The sequence below is a fragment of the Cololabis saira genome, chromosome 9 (assembly GCF_033807715.1).
Source record: "Cololabis saira isolate AMF1-May2022 chromosome 9, fColSai1.1, whole genome shotgun sequence".
In the NCBI taxonomy this organism is placed as follows: Eukaryota; Metazoa; Chordata; class Actinopteri; order Beloniformes; family Belonidae; genus Cololabis; species Cololabis saira.
The window spans coordinates 35,787,041-35,803,940 of NC_084595.1; the positions used below are offsets into that span (position 1 = coordinate 35,787,041).

At 40.4% G+C, this 16,900-nt stretch overlaps 1 protein-coding gene across 1 annotated transcript; it reads right to left on the reverse strand.

Annotated features, from left to right (window-relative positions):
• Nucleotides 1-1,357: 1,357 nt before the first annotated feature.
• Nucleotides 1,358-16,070, reverse strand: lzts3b (leucine zipper, putative tumor suppressor family member 3b). Its single transcript, XM_061730246.1, has 8 exons — nt 15,880-16,070; nt 12,218-13,162; nt 10,073-10,546; nt 9,074-9,241; nt 8,761-8,889; nt 6,800-6,991; nt 5,131-5,361; nt 1,358-4,513 (listed from the first exon to the last, which is right to left on the reverse strand). Exons 2-8 carry the CDS (start codon nt 13,043-13,045, stop codon nt 3,305-3,307), a joined length of 3,231 nt encoding a protein of 1,076 aa, XP_061586230.1. The 5' UTR covers nt 13,046-13,162; nt 15,880-16,070; the 3' UTR covers nt 1,358-3,304.
• Between the last annotated feature and the right edge of the window lie 830 nt (nt 16,071-16,900).

A 16,900-nucleotide genomic window follows, 5' to 3' on the forward strand; every position in this document is an offset into this window, starting at 1 on the left:
TCAATGACACCTATTTACTCACGGGCTAAAAAGTTTGACCGCGTTGAATTGGTTTGATATTGGATATTGGATATTATTCAATACCCATAAAACTTGTGATACATACCACTGATTTTGGTCAAACCACTTGTGATGTGTTCATGGTCATCTAGACTATATATCACAAGAGAGTAATTATTATAAAATCATATTATGGGCTGATTTAATGAGGTTTAATGAAAACAATCGGTGTTATGTATCACAAGTTTTATGGGTGTTGAATTCATTAAACCACATTAAATCAGCCCATAATATGATTTTATAATAATTACTCTCTTGTGATATATAGTCTAGATGACCATGAACACATCACAAGAAATATGACCAAAATCAGTGGTATGTATCACAAGTTTTATGGGTGTTGAATTCATTAAACCACATTAAATCAGCCCATATATATGATTTTTAAATCAGCCCATATATATGATTTTTAAATCAGCCCATATATATGCCGATATATATGATTTTTTAATAATTACTGTTTTGTGATATATAGTCTAGATGACCATGAACACATCACAAGTGGTTTGACAAAAATCAGTGGTATGTATCACAAGTTTTATGGGTGTTAATGTCGAATATCCAATATCCAATATCAAACCAATTCAACCGCGGTAAAAGTTTGCTGTCTGTCACTCTTACTAATTAGCAAACTAACCAGCTGAAGGTGTTATAATATGTTGTTATTTTCAATTAGTCAAGTATCATTATGTGCCTCAAAATTATGCCAGTTAACTACCTGAATGACTAGGCTTTTTCTATTCATAAATATTTTTTCTTCCCGGATTACAAGGGCATATCTCAACATTTCAAGATGACAAAATCATGATTCATTGAGCTCAGACTGTGAAAAGAGTGGTTCAGGAACCATGACAATAATATTTCACAAACCTACAAAGTAAAGACTAATCAGAGCCTCTTGGATGTGACGGAGAAGCCATTTGCAGTGGCAACACATATACTAGTCAAGATTTAACACTGCTACTCACAGAAATAAGTATGTATATACACACACACACACACATATATATATATATATATATATATATATATGCTTACTATATATAGATACGTACATGTGTGAAAATATTGCATAATCTTGTCTTGATCCAAAATAAAGGTGGCTAAATGAAATGTTTTACACATTCCATAATTTGTATCGATTTCTTTATTTTTGCCAAGGCAACTTATGTGTCTTTTGATCTGTCATTTGACAGTGACAAATGATCTGCCCACAGACGTAAAGTGCTGAATTATTCACATATCTTTATTAGTTCTGCTGCATTTTAAACAAATGATCAGTTTTAATAAAGCAGTACTAGTAACATAAATGCAAACAATAAATTTGAAACATGGATAAAATCAGTTTTGTTCTCTAAACAATGCAATACTGTAACTACATCACCTACATCAAAAGGAACATCATTTTTGGACAAGATTGCTATGATTGCACCGTAACGGTCAGCCAACCGGCTACCTACACAGTAAAAAAAAAGCAAACAAAACAAAACAAAAAAACACACAAAGGAAAGCTCAAATGGCACATAATTTCTCTGTCATTTCATCATAATATAATAACAGTAATAAAGATAATACTATGTAATACCTTAGAGATAAGTTAATATTCTTGAGCAACATTTTTTTTAATGCTGGCGTAAACAACACATATAAAAGCCATGATATTCACATCAGAGTCTACTGTAAATCATAACTTGAGTAGGACACTACATAGTGCAGTTAGCCTGAATGCGCTTCTTTAAGGAGGCAGACTCCCCACATTTCAGATTTCTTTTTAAACTTCCTTCTCGGCTGCTTTGTCTCAATGAACTGTACAGAAGAAAGCCAGAGTCTTCCAGGATATACACACACCCACTGTTTAAAATTTCAGTCTGACAAGCTTTGACGTACATTTTACTGTACTTTTCTCTTAATATATCTCCACTTGTATTGCCACTGGTCCCTCCATCCTCAATCTCTTAAGCTGAAGCTTTTCATATGTATAGACACATGCATACACTCTTGCACGCTCTCTCACCCGCACATACATACATTTACAATCTATAACTATTATAAGTATTTCTTTTCTTCTAGTATATCATACATTCTATAAAATTTTTCACTTCGGGGATACTGACTGAGCTCTCCAGTTTGATAGCGGTCAATGCACAAGACACAATTATCATTATAATTAAATTCAAATTGTGTGCATCCATTCATGTTCTCTTCGCAGCAAAGAGGAGAAGTAGTTGCTCTTTATAAGAGCTCCAATGACCCCTAGTGTTCATTTTTTTTAGTCACTGCGGAGAATCTGAAGTGAAAAGTGTATACCAGGTCCTCTTACTCCCAAAAATGTAACCTATGTCCAGTTGGGGCTGATTATCTGTTCAAGATACTTATTTAAATTCAATTTGTAGAAAATATAAACTCTGTTGTTCTTGATAACATGTTTAAATGGGTCGTGTATGTTGGACCCCTGTGCATGAAATGCCTTGAAAACTGAATTGAGAATCAGTGTGTGTGCCCTTTGAGGTCAACATTTGCTGGTATTTAAAAGATTTAGCCGAGCTATATAGTTGCTTTGTTGTGTAACTGTTTTGCTGATTTTATAATTAAAGCACTGAAAATAACAATTACACTGACACTTCATATATATATTTTTTTTAATCTATTCCCAGCATCAGTTTCTCACTTATTCATGCAGGGAATAAGAATGAAGTAAGGCGCTCTCTGGCCAAAAATGGAAGGTAACATCACATCTCTGATCACTAATTCTACTTTTACATAACCAGTGACACAGACTTACAATGAATAAATACCACTTTATATTTTTTTGATCTTTTTTGACAATATCCCTGATTGTCTTGGTCCTTTTCTAGGATGGGCATCAAATGACACATGTATATGTGTGGTCATTTTAACATTGTCATTTAATATTTCATTTTTCTGCTTGCCCATCAGTGTGGTACACTTTTCAAAAACACTGACGATGTAAGAATTTGTGGTGTGCGACTGGTGACGGAAAGGTTTTTTTTTAAGAGGTTGAAAAATTTGTGATAGAATGAGTTGTTCAGCTTCCTGCTTTTTATTAATAATGTTGCATTTAGCGCTCGGCATTTGTGGCTGTTTGGTATTTATAGTTGCTTTGCAACTAGACTGATTTATTTTTATCATGTTCTGTGTCTTTTCCTGCTGGATGATGAAGTGGTGTTTGAGAGGCCTTGCCACTATTAGTGGACAGAAATGGAACATTTGTTTTAATGGGGCGCTATATCTCTGTTGACTCTATCCTCTCCAAGCGTGAGGGTCCGGCCCAGGGCGGGGCCAGCTGGTGGAGGGAAGGAGGACCCTTTTGGTCTTCACAGGGTGGGGAGAGGGTGAGGGCAATGGGGCCAGAGAGAGAAGGAGGGCCAGAGAGGGAGGATGATACAGAGAGAGAAGGAGGTCCCGAGAGAGAAGGAGGACCAGAGAGGGAAGGAGGACCAGAGAGGGAGGGAGGACCAGAGAGGGAGGGAGGACCAGAGAGGGAGGGAGGACCAGAAAGCGAAGGAGGAAGCTGAGGAGACAGAGATGACAGGGCCAATGGCAGCGGTGGAGAATTTGAGGAGGTGGGGGACGTGGTGGTATTGGTAATAGTGGTCGTGGTGCAGGCTGTAGTTTGTTTGGCTCCCAGCTGGCTCATGCGTTTTTCCAGAGCTTGGTTCTTCTGCAGTGTTTCCACGTAGCTAAGCTGCAGTTGTGCCTGATATTTCAAAACCCGTTCCTTCTCGTCTTGCCAGGTGTGTCGTTCCTGGTCAAAGTTGAGGGCCTGACGCTCTCGTTGCTGCCGCTCTAGGCGTAACGTGGCCTGCAGCTGCTCGAGCTGCCTGCGCAGCTCTCCCGCTTCATCCCAGTGACCCTCTGGTGTTCGCTGCGGCTGATGGCCTTCCTGACGCAATTGTACGTCCTGGCAGAGTTGGTTTTCGTGACGTATCTGCGCCTCTTGACGCATTTGAGCCTCGTGGCGGAGCTGGGCCTCCTGACGGAGCTGCGCTTCTTGACGCAGCTGTGCTTCTTGACGTATCTGGGCCTCGTGGCGGAGGTGAGCCTCCTGACGAAACTGGGCCTCCGGTCGAAGCTGCGAGTCCTGACGCATTTGGATGTCCTGCTGCATGTGGGCATCTTGCCTGTGCTGCACATCGCGCCACTGGGCCTCCTCGCGCTGCTGCCTCTCCTGTCTTTGAGCTTCCTGCCTTTGGGCTTTGGCTTCATCGCTCTGAAGACTCAGGAGAGTGTCAGATGTGGGAGTGAGGGAGTTTGTTGAAGGTTCATTTGGGTTTCGGGGGCAATGCACTCCTCCCCATGGTGGCAACAGCCCCGCAGCAGCTAGGTTAGGGCTTACAACAACTTCTGCCCCTCTGGCCGCTTCATTCAGAGCACGCTTTAAACTCAGCACCTCTGCCTCAAATACACCCAGTTTCTCCCTCAGGATCGACACCTGTCACAGAAAAAAAAGATATAAGCAAGCATATTATAGAAAAACTCAAGCAAATCCAGATGTATCAGTTTAAAATTCAATGTCCTCTGATAGCGAATGACATTTGACAAGCATGCAGGCATGTTTCTGAAAGTGATGTTGCTCATAAGCTCATTTGGCATAAAAAAGAAATGTTGCAGCTGTTATATATCATTCTTCCCAATCCCCAATTTGCCCTGGACTACTAGCCAAGTTTTTGAAATCTCTCCAAAGGATTTTATGGATTAAATGGTCAGTAATCTAGATTTAGTGGTAAACATCTCAATCCTGCAAGCTCTCTTGTTGTAAATCATTTCCTTACTGGTCTAGAGTATAATCACTCCATTGCACATTTTGCAGACCAAAGGCAGCTGACCAATTCTTTTTTTTCTCTGCAACCTTTTCATCATAGCCTGATAATTCTGCAAACTTCAGTTCCTGCAGTGTGAGGTTATTTTCATGCATTGTATGAGGGGTATGACCACTGCTTTTGAAATGACTGAAAGACTGACAATAAAAGACTTGTAATTGTTTGCATTTTTTTCGTTTTGTTGCTATTTTTCCACTCTAAATCTCGAGTCGATTGTGCTTTAACTCACCTCGGACAGAGTCCTCCTCAGCTCTACCTCACACTTCTCCAGTTCCACGCTCTTGGAGCTGTAGGAATCCTTCAGGCCCAGCATGACTTCCTCCCGCTCCCTCAGCTGGGCGTTGAGCTCCTTCAGCTGGCCTCGGAGGGCCACCATCTCTCCAGCTCGCTGGGTCACTTCAGCCTGGCTCTCCCTCAGCTGCTGCTTCAGCAGGGAGATCTCACCTGCTTTCTGACACACCTACCGCACAAAGAATGTGTGAGTGGTACATTTAGCATTAAATACACTCCAACTCAGTAGATACAGGTGGGTTGCAAAGAAACAGAGAGACTGTGGCATTTTCCTCTGGAATAAGTTAGAATAGATGTTCCATGTAATTGTACAGCTAGAATAACACAGATACCATTTATATTGCCACTGAGATTATTCATAATTTAGACTGAAAACTCTGCAATTATTTGAATTGCAGAGTGAGATAAGTAAAATATAAATATGTAAGAAAAAAAAAGTTTTGTAATGCACAAAAGATTTCCATGTGATGATGGTCAGATGCGTGTTTAGGAAGGTGATGGCTTTGGGAAAGAAACTTTCATGATGTGGCGTTTTAGTTTTCTTGTGTTTTTCTCTTCTCGTTTTGTGATGTGTTTCGCTGCTGTGGTATCAGGGGGTTTGTTTTGTTCACCTTCTGGGTTTTCCTGGATTAGTATTTATTTTTCTTTTGTGACTCTTATTAAAACTCAGTTTATAGCTTTGTCTTTGTTTTTGCCTTAACTGCTTTTTTGTGTGTTAACTGGTTTGCTTTGCTACATGTCTTATTTCAAAAATGTTTTTCATTGTATGTTGGGTTCCCTGCTTTTGTAATGCTGTAAGTTAAAGAAAAAGAAACGTTTTCCCCTGCAGTCTTCTGCATTCTGGTCCATATCCTGGCAATCCTGACACTCTCCACAAAGGTCTGATTGCAAGGAACTCACTCAAAGAAAAGTCTGTATTCTTCCATACCCTCTGGGTATTCTTGAATGTTTAGTTTGGACCATTACTTTGTAAAATTAGCCCATATTTAAGACTGAGATCGGGCTCTTTGACACTGGGGAGTTATTTCCAAAATGTCTTTGTTTCATTGTTTTTTACACATATTTAACAGAGAAAACACACTCGATGTCCTCCGTGTTTAGCAGTGAGAACGGTGACAGTCTGGACATTTTTGGTTCCTTCTATTTTTCTGACCTTAACATTAGTAGCTTTGGTCACACAGTGTTTGGTGAAGGATTTCTAAGGCAAAAATTGATATCTTATGAATTTGAATTGAAATGAACTGAGGCATAATATCTTGTCTTCTGTCTGTATTGTCCATGTTGAGTGTGGTTTAAAATCGATTATAAAGTTTGAACATACAATAATATGATACAATTCTGACAAACAGATTACAATAGTCTGTTTTAACTATCCAAACTATTTATTTTTTCATTACTACTTCAAAATGATTTCTCTTGAGTCTTTCAGAATATCATCTCCAAAACAAGTTCAGCTCATCTCTCAGCCTCTTTATTTTATTCTTAAATCCCTGACGAACAAGCTTTTTACTCCTGTGCTGAAATCTCACCTGTTCAATCTACTTGAAGTGGGGCTGATGCCATTTTACTAAACTATGGAAGTGCACAAACTCACGGTCATAACTCACCTCCCACTTGGTCTCCTCCAGACGAGGCAGGATGTCAGCCTGCTCCTTCCTGTAATCCAGACACTTTCTCTCCAACTCCTCCCTCTGCGCCAGCAGAGCTGCCATCTCCTCCTGGAGCCTCCTCTTGTCCTGGGACAGGCGGGTTATCTGGGCCTGCAAGGCTGTTTGGGAGCGCTGAGCCCGCCGAGTAACCTGTAGAAGAACATTCACGTACAGGGTAGGTTTCTATTTCAAACTACTGTATGTGTGGATGTGAAACAGTACAAATACCCTCTGTCACCTCGAAAGTTTTATGTAACAGAATATGATAACAATCACCTGGTCCTCACCAGGTGTTACAATTACAATACAGCTCATGGCGATAATACTGTGTCACTTTTAAGAAAAATGAAGTCAAAATGTGGATCCAGTGTGTTGAAAAACTGAATATACCCTATGACTCTGCTAGCAGAGCAGTAACTTGAAGTAGTATTTTTCCTTACGTTATCAGTCTCACACATCATTGTGAAAGAATGTTGTTTCAGTCCTTTTAGGTCAGTGAATATTTATTTATATAAAGCTCTCTTAAGGTCCTGCGACATCATTTCAGTCAGGTTGAGGTCTTGACTTTGACCAACCCATTGTAACATGTTCATTCTTTTGGCTTTTAGCCGTTCTGTGGTGGTCTTGGGTCTTTTGACTGAAGATAAGCATGAACCTGCGTTATAATGCTTGACAGTTGGAACAAGGCTTTTTTTTTTTTTTAATGTTATGGTATACTGTGTTCAGTTTGTGGCCAAACATCTCCACTTTTGTCCTAATTGTCCAACGAACATTGTTCCAGAAATATTTTGGTCTGTTCAATTTCAACTTTGCAAACTGAAGCCATGCCGCTGGGTTCTTTTTACAGGGAGCCTTCGGCAGCCTTTCCATATTTTTTTTCTAATTGCACTGTTGTGAACGTTAACTTTTAACAAGCTAACTGTGGCCTTTGACCCTGAGCTGTAGGGTAGCACTTGAATTTGTTGTTATTTTTCTCAGTACAGCATGATCTCATATTGGGGTGAACTTACTGGGACTTCTGTTCTTTGGAAGAATTGCAGCCGTTTTAAATATTTTATATCTGTCATTGTAGAAAGATGTTTTATGACACATTTTTATTTGAAAACCCGTAACAATATATTTTTGTTTCACTTTGATGTTCCTAATTAATCCTTCTAATTTGTACCTTATATTATATGTTCTTTGCCATATGTCTTTATGAGCTGAGTATAATTATTGTTTAGTGTAAGGTAGACTGTAAATTGTGGATAGTCATTGCACATATGCAATAAGACTTTTCTTTTAGGGTGTTATAGACCTTAAAGTTGGGTGTGTAATTAAGGAAGCTACTGGAGCTGGGATTGATGTGAGTTTTTGACCATGTTGTAAGCAAACAAATTATCAACATATCAGACATCACATGAGTATTGGACTGGTCTTTGATCCTAGATGGGTTTGTGGATAATATGTTTGCACTGGAACTTATTTTGGAAGATGTTTAAATAAATGTTGTAGAACCCAAAGCATGAGTATTGTGTAATCCATTAAGGTTTTATTAAACATAAGGAAACACATAGAACATGAGTCGGAACAAGATAATATACATAACTAAGCGACTAAAATCATACAAAGGTAAGTGGCCGCTACACACTTTAGCATACTTTTAATTTTTAAGAATGTAATCTTTTATGAGTAGATCCCAGAAGCAGTCAACCATTTAATCTCTTTAAAAAATCTGGATTTGGCATTTAAATTGATTAATATGCCAGTCAGAGGTTATCCCTTCGGTATAAACTACTTTCCATTAGATATATTTTTTAGATGTTTTAGCTTTTTTTTTTTCAATTTCACACAGGTTGTATATAGTAAAGACGTTAGCAAAGGACAACAAAGTGCATCATCTTTCTATTTTGTTCTGTAAAAGTATATATTAAAGTCACCTGCTGCAGGCGAGAAGCGTAGTTCTGTCTCAGCTCGTCCATCTGTCGCTCCCAAACGCGCTGCTTCTCCTCAAACACCTGGATGATTGCTGCCTCACTTTGGTCTAAGTTTCTGCGCATATGCTGCACCTGGTCGAAAGAGAAGAAGAGAAATCAGCAGCCACTAAGACAGTTAAATCAGGAGGAATACAAACTCAATAAAAATGTGGAAATGAAACAAAAAATATCCAAGTGACCTTGCCAGCTCTCTTCTCTTTTAGACTGAGTACCAACAAAACACCTGCCAAATTAGCATTTGTGAGCAGCCTCTGACCTCTTGCTCCTTCTCCCACAGGCGGTCCTCGAGGTCCTGGATGATGTCGTCGGAGGAGGGGGAGGGCCGCAGAGGTGCTGGAGCATCACTCAGGTGGCTCAGCCTCTGATAAGATGAGGAGCTCTTCCCTGAGGACGACCGGCCGCTGTCTGAGGCGCTGAGTCCGTTCTGCAGAGGAGAACCCCATTATGATTAGATGGTGATGATTATGAAACATCAAGCCTGATAACAGCTGGCAGAGGTGTCAAAAGTATTCACATTCATTACTCAGGTAGAAGTATAGATACTAGAGTTTAAAAATACTCCTGTAGAAGTTGAAGTATCAACTCAAGTTTTTTACTCAAGTAAAAGTATAAAAGTCCTGGTTTCAAAACTACTTAAAGTATAAAAGTAAAAGTAATGTAAGGGGGGAAAAGCCATTAAGGACAAAAGCCATTGAAAATGAATGCATCTTAGTATAATGCAAATATATTAAAGAACCATATATGTGTACTATTGAGCATTAACATGTGTTTCAGAGAGCAGAAGATATGATGACTAGTTGCCTATAAGTATTGTAATGGTGCAAAAAGTCAAACTTCAGAGGCATGTTATCATTTATCCTAACCTTTATTGGAATGTACATCCAAGTTTAGTTGCAGGAATCTGAGGGAACGGATGTAAGAACAAAACTGGACAAGAACATCTGAAACAACCACAACCAAATTCACTCTATCCGGATGGAGCAATTTAACTGGATAGTTTTTATTTAAAGGGCGAAATGAAATAGAGTAACGAGGCTGTTTTTAAAATGTAAGGAGTAAAAAGTACAGATAATTGCGTGAAAATGTAAGGAGTAAAAGTAAAAAGTCGTCTGAAAAATAATGACTCCAGTGAAGTATAGATAACCAAAATTTCTACTTAAATAAGGTAACAAAGTATTTGTACTTTGTTACTTGACACCTCTGACAGCTGGGTGCATTAGACGCCAGGCTAAGGGAGAAACAATGGCTCTCCTACCTGGTACCCGGGCTTGTCCATCTTCTCCAGGGCTGCAGCGGCCCCGACCATGCCCAGTCTGTTGATGTGGCTCGTGGAAGCACTGAGTGGCCCCAGCACTGCAGGGGGGCCACAACCAGACCCAGAGCCTGTGTAGGTAGGCAGGCTGGTTAGGGAGTTTCTCCCTGAATCTGACATCCCTCCCTGAACCACTTCATTACCGTTTCCCCCTCCCTCACTCCTGCTGAGCCTAACTGGGCTGTCCTGGTCCAGGAGCAGGGCCTCTGGTACTTCCCCCGTCTCTCCTCCTCCTCCTCCATCTCTGCCTCTCCTGCCTAATCTGCTGTCAGCGTACCCTTCACCCCTAGCGTCAGTCTTTCCCTCACTCCCAGCCCCTCCCACCTGGCCCACCAGGTTCTGCATGGAGTGGAAGCTCTTGGGAACCACCGGCTTGAAAGCGGAGGGACGAACGAGGCCAGAGTTGCTCTGCATTGCCTGTAAAACAAAAGGATGAAGGAAAGAGAGACAGTAAAAGGTGAATAAGAGATACATTAGCGTACACTACAGGCCAATGATTCTCAACTGGCACGTCTCATGGGACCCATGAGAGGATTGTGGACTCGTTTTCAGTGGGTTGTGAGTTTTTGCCTCAGGCAAAGGTAAAGCTACACACTTTTAAGTCTTTTTAGAACTACGTCTCAGTTGTTGCACTTTTTTATTTCATGTTTTGGCATGAAAGCACTTTTAATTCTGCACAATCTGAGGTTTAAACTGTGCCATATTTGATTTAAATACATTTGAGATCCTGAAAACTTTCCTCGCTTTGGGTAGAGGTTTATCATTGAGGAGTGATGGTGTGTCCCGAAGCCAGACCAGTCGAGAACCACTGCTATAAGGGGTGTTCATTGACAAACTTCAGCATTTTGGTGCATTCCTGAATATTCTTAACATGTATTATGATATATCTGTCAATACTGCAGATTATGCAGATTGGATTTCTTAAGGATCTAATTCTTATAGTCAGCATGTGCCAAGTGTATACAAGTGTCAAAGGAAATGTTTTTGGTCGGTGCTGCTATTTATGGTTTATTACGAGATGATGAATGTCGGAAGTCACTCAAGTTTACAGTTCTTACTGGAGTGGAATGAAAAAAAAGCAAAAAAAAAATGAATTGCTCCTTTCAGCTTCTTCAAACTGCAAAAAGCCAAATAAAGTCTGTTTGAATCTTTTTTGTAATAAAATTATTTGGAATTTATTTAACTGTTTTTTTTATACTTTGCCTTTTGCTATTTTGGTCTCCACGAGAATAGCAGGACAAATACAAAAGAGTAAAATATATATAAAGGCCTATACAGTATGTCATGTCATTCTTTTTCCATGGAAGGTCATGGACGATTACATTTGTCACAAAAGTATGTGAAGCTTTTTTTTGTGACCCATCGCGCGTCAGCATCTGCTACTAAGATTAATCCATTTATCTGGACAGAACAAATGCAACTGTTGGATCTCAGTGAGTTTTCTTGTATGAACACTTACACTGGATTAACCTAAGAAAACTGAATTGGCGAAAAAATTACTTCTATTCTAAGGAGTTTTGTCCTTCTGAATCATTTAAGACATAACATTTTTGCCCAGATTTTGCTGTTATGATGAAGGATGAAAACAATAATGGTTACTTGTCCAAGTTAGCTCAAGTGTAATAAATTAGGCCCCGACCATAATTCTACCGCTATGTTTGAAACTGCTCTTATGCTACTGTGAATGCTGTGTTTTCCTTTAGCCTAACATGACAGTTTTCAATTAAACCTGAAAGAGACACTTTGGTTTCATCTTGTCTGCAAATCAATATACAAAGCTCTTTTATCTTGACGTTTTCAGCACTAACAAACTGTGGATGGGAAACTGTGGCTTTTTCCCTTGTAGCACTGCCATAGACACTGTTTTTTTTTTTTTAATCCTTTTGGGTCATGAATTTCAGTTTTCACTAATGTGACAAAAATGCAACCATGGGTTCACTTACTTTTGCATGGGTCATTTCACTCATTTCATTCAACTCTCAGCTGAACTACATACATTATGAATGTCAACATAATATAAACACTTCATAATGGTAATCGTCCTTGGTGATCTTTGCTTGGGGGCAACTGTCTCAAATGTTGAAATACCTGCTCCAGTTTTCCTGATACGGGCATGATCTTGGGTGGGTTGTGGTTCGGGGGGTTATGGCTGCCCGGATTGTTCTCGCTGCTGTTTCTGGCGGTGGCCATCTCTCTGCCGTGGTGGTGGTTCATGCCGATGCTGTTCTTCTCGCTTGCCCCTCGACCTACAAGGTTTCCACAAACGTCTAAACCTGCCGCCTGCATCTCCCTGTCTCTCTCTCGCTCCATCCTCTCATTCTCCAGCCTCTCCCTCTCACGCTCCCGCTCTCTCTCCCTCTCTCGTTCCCGCTCTCTTTCTATCTTCTCCCTCTCTATTCTCTCTCTTTCTCTCTCCCTGGCCCTCTCCCTCTCCCGCTCCCTCTCCCGCTCCAGCCTCTCCCTCTCCACTCGTTCCCTCTCCCTCTCCCGGTTCCTCTCTCTCTCGCGCTCCCTCTCTAACCTTTCCCGGTCCCAGTCTCGGTCCCGGTCCCGGTCTCTCCCCCTCTCACGTTGCCTTTCCCACTCCCTCCTGCCAGCCATGTTGCCACAATCCAACTGGTTGTTGTTGGAGGGCGCGGTCATGGTACACTCGGTGTGGGTGGAGGAGGCCGTCTCCGTGGGCCGGTCTGTCCCGGTGCAGGTCCCAGTCCCGATACTAACACTCCCTCGCTCATCGCTAGACGCCGTCCCATCTGATATAGTCGCCGGAGGGCGTGGCAGGCGCTCTGCGCTGCAGCTGCGGTCGGCAGGGCAACGGCGAGAGAGAGGAGGAGCTCGGGGCAGGGTGGTCCTCGTGCCCACGGACTTCATGGCAAACTCCTGCTCTCCTGCCACCCCACTGCCAACACTGCCCATAGTGGAGGTCAAAGGTCAGGGATTAGAGGTTAGGAGTCAGGATTTGGGAGGGTCACAGATACATTTGGCAGTAGTGTGGGTCATCACAACCTAATGCAGGTAGTGGGGGCACACACACTAGAGGAACACAGAAAAACGAAAGCCGTTATACAAGATTGTAATTGCATAATGACTAGTTATACAATAAACAGATGCAGAACAGACTTCAGCCCACATGCAGGAGCAGTGTGGTCCTCGTACCGTGGTAAAACTGAAAAGGTCAGAAAGATAAGTCTGGACATCCAACAGTAGCGCATGTGGATAAATACCGTGTGAAAATACAACTTGCTCTTCAGTTTAATGCCAAAATCTTTCCTTTTTTTGGAATAGCCTTATCATATATGGACTTTAAAGGTAAAAGTTTCCAACTAACTTCTGAATATTGAATTGTGTCATGTAAAAGTGTCTCGTATAAAACGATGCAAAAACAGATAACATTCTGCAACAATAGGCATCATTGAGCTAGAAAATTACGACCTGATGTTTTTAAAATAATTTGTGTGTGTATGTGTGTGAAATATCATTTATAACAACAACCTCTGCAATAAATGTTACATTTCCTGAAGCTTGTAAAGATCATTTTTATCCATGGCACATTAAATAGAAATCGAGTGTTTTTGTAAAATCGGTTCTACTTCCTCATATAATAGAGTTTCAGAATAATATCTTTAAAATAAGTTAACCATTTCAAATCCTGTGTGTATTTTTGAAATGTGTGCATAGCCTATAGGTGATGTCTTCCCAAAAGCCATATAATTGTGGTCAAACGGAAATAAACCTTAAATAACATAAATCCAATGATTTACTGGGATTTGGGTTTAAGGATGATGCTGTGGGACGATACAGCAAACACAAACCACTGATATACGTCTTATGAGAGACCAGTTTTAAGCTGGACTGGACCAAAGTTATTTTTTTTAAGAGACTCATTTTTGAACGAAACTCTTTATGACCCGAACAGAACTGAAGGATTTACGTTTATGCAGTAGTCAGGAGTGGTGTATATGAATTTAAAAGCCATACAATCCAGCTCTAAACACGCCACAAACTAAAAATAAAATCTCTGTAACTCAGTCTAAGTAGTAAAATTCAACAAACTATGCAGTTGCAAATCTATCTAAATTTAAATTAAAATGAGGTGAAATTGTTTCAACCTCACATCATTTCACGGTGCTGTTGAAATGTATTGTCATACTCCAGTCTGGATCATCAACTGGGTAAAAAAAGCTGTATACGCAGCTGTTGATTGGATTATTTGAAAATTAGCTCGGTAATTTTCTATAAAAAAACCTATAAAAACAAAAAAGTTAGCGTTTCTCACATTTTATCTGTTTAAAAGTTGTAGTCTCACAGATAATATCTAAACCCTTGCAATACTGTTAATATGGAGCATATTCACACGTTTGTTTTTAACACAATATTTAGACTCACTTAAGACTTTCCCTTTAGGGATTAATAAAGTATTTTGAATTGAATTGAATTGAATTCCATTTATATTTTTGTTGAGTGTGCAAGGATCAACTATCTTTCAGGTTCCCTCTGCATGTTTTTCTGATTCTTGTTTTGCAGCTGTTTCTGCTTTTTCACATATCGTAGTGAACAAAACGCCAGAAACACTTCTCACGGTAAACTAAATCAATCCAGCAGCAGCTCTACAGCTGCAAAAGCAAACACATATTTGAAACCTGTCTTGAAACTTGTTTTAATCCATGATGACCTGACACGGCACATGAGTGCTTTTACCTATCAAATCTGGAGTGCTGCACACTTTGCAGCAATGTTTTCAAGACACACTATTATAATATTGATAAATGTGTGGAGAAGTCAGTTAGCCTTTCACATGTTTTTGTGTTTCACATTTTTACTTTCTTCAGAGTGGGAGAAAAAAAAACTTTTTGGTAGAGAGCTTTAAGCCTTTTCTCATGTTTAAGATTTCACACTGCATTACACTGAGAAATGTTAAGATAAGCGACCCACTGAAAGGTGTTTCTGAGTGTTAGGAGCACCTCTAAATTCACACGTTGGCGGTATACAAGGTTTTAGGATGTAGACTATATTGCATCTCCATCTGAGTCCATCTTGGGACAATTTTTTGTTTGTCATCAGCAGCTCCTGCATTTGTGAACAAATAGACGTTCAGGGCCTCCTTTCTGGTAACAGCAAAAATACTATTAAGATCCCTATAAAGTAGGCCTACAACCTCCACGAAGAAAAAGGTTTATTGCCTGTATTTTGCCTTCATTTCAGCTTGTTGTGCATAAATATACATGTGTGGACAAGATGATCATGATGTTTATATATTTATGAGTGTAATCAGGAGCCATCTGATACACCAAGTGGCAAAGCATTTAAGTGCATTCACAATTTAGGCACCACTTCCGAAATCCTAATGTTCCATGGACAGACATGCAGTTATGTCAGTGCACCTCCCCTTCGCAGCCCATTTACGAGAGGTTTACTTCCACTCGGGTGAATAGTAGTAGTAGTAAAATACAGTGGGTATGTATGAGCTGCTCTCCTCCATCCCCTCCCCTCACGACTCCTCCGCTCTCCCTTTTCTCTGCATCCCTGCGCGGCAAGGGCGGCTTTAGCAGCATCCGCATCAAACCCTCCATCCACTGCGCTCCCAAACAAATACTCGTTAGGCCTGCGACAAAAAACAGATATCGCACTACCCTCGCCGAATTAAAAATTAATCATCATCACCATCATCATCCTCATCATCATCATAATCTAGATCCAAACGCAGAGCGTCATTGACATTGACGACGTATCATGCAGCAGCTTTGATTTACCGATGGTAGTATCCTGGCGCTCCATCATCAAAGGCTACTCACTATTTTGCATCTTGGCGGTCTGTAAGATGGCAGCCCCCTGTTAACAGTTTTTTTTTCGGTCCTGCTCGGCCCGGGGCTTTGAATTGTTCTGCTTCCGTGGCCCGTTTTCTATGAGGGATGCTGTCTTCGATGCTGTCAGCAGCGTCGGATGCTGATGATGGAGTCGGTCGGTTGATACGCGCATCAGCTGAGAGACACACACCCACCTCTGGCCCCGCCCCCTGCAGGAAGGACACGCCCCCTCCTGGCGTCCGTCCAGAGCTCTGCTCAAACAACAGTCATGTACTACAGTCTTTTTATTCTGTTTGCAGATGACGCCAACATTTTTTTTTATCTGGTAACAATCAGTACTGGAGTTGAGGGGGGATGAGGGGGGATGGCATCCCCCCTGAAATAAAAATGGTCAAAATCATCCCCCCTATAAAACTGCCATCCTCCCTTTCCATCCCTTATGTCATTTCATCAATGAATGTGGTTTTACTGCTATTTCAACATTTAGAGTCATCACCAGAAAAATAACACCAGAAAAATAACAATTTGACAATTTTCACCTGTTTCAAGTACATTTTTACTTGAAATAAGTAGGAAAATCTGCCAGTGCGACAAGATTTATCTTCTTACAAGCAAAAAATCTTGTTCCACTGGCAGATTTTTCTACTTATTTTAAGTGAAAATCTACTTGAAACAGGTGAAAATTGTTGTTTTTTCCAGTGATGAGTCTTGTTTTAAGTGTAATGAGATTTTTTTACTAAAATGAGACATTTTAACTAGAAATAAGACAAATATTCTTGTTAAGATTTTGAATTTTTGCAGTGATCCATTTTACTTATCCTGTGAAGGACAGAGTCATATTGATAAGTTCAGAAAACTGTTTTTTATTGTTGTGTTTTGATGTAGATGTAAGCCCAGTGGATATTTAAAGCTTACAGAAGGCTGCATTTAACTGCTGCTATGTCATTCCTGCAGTATTTCTGCAGGT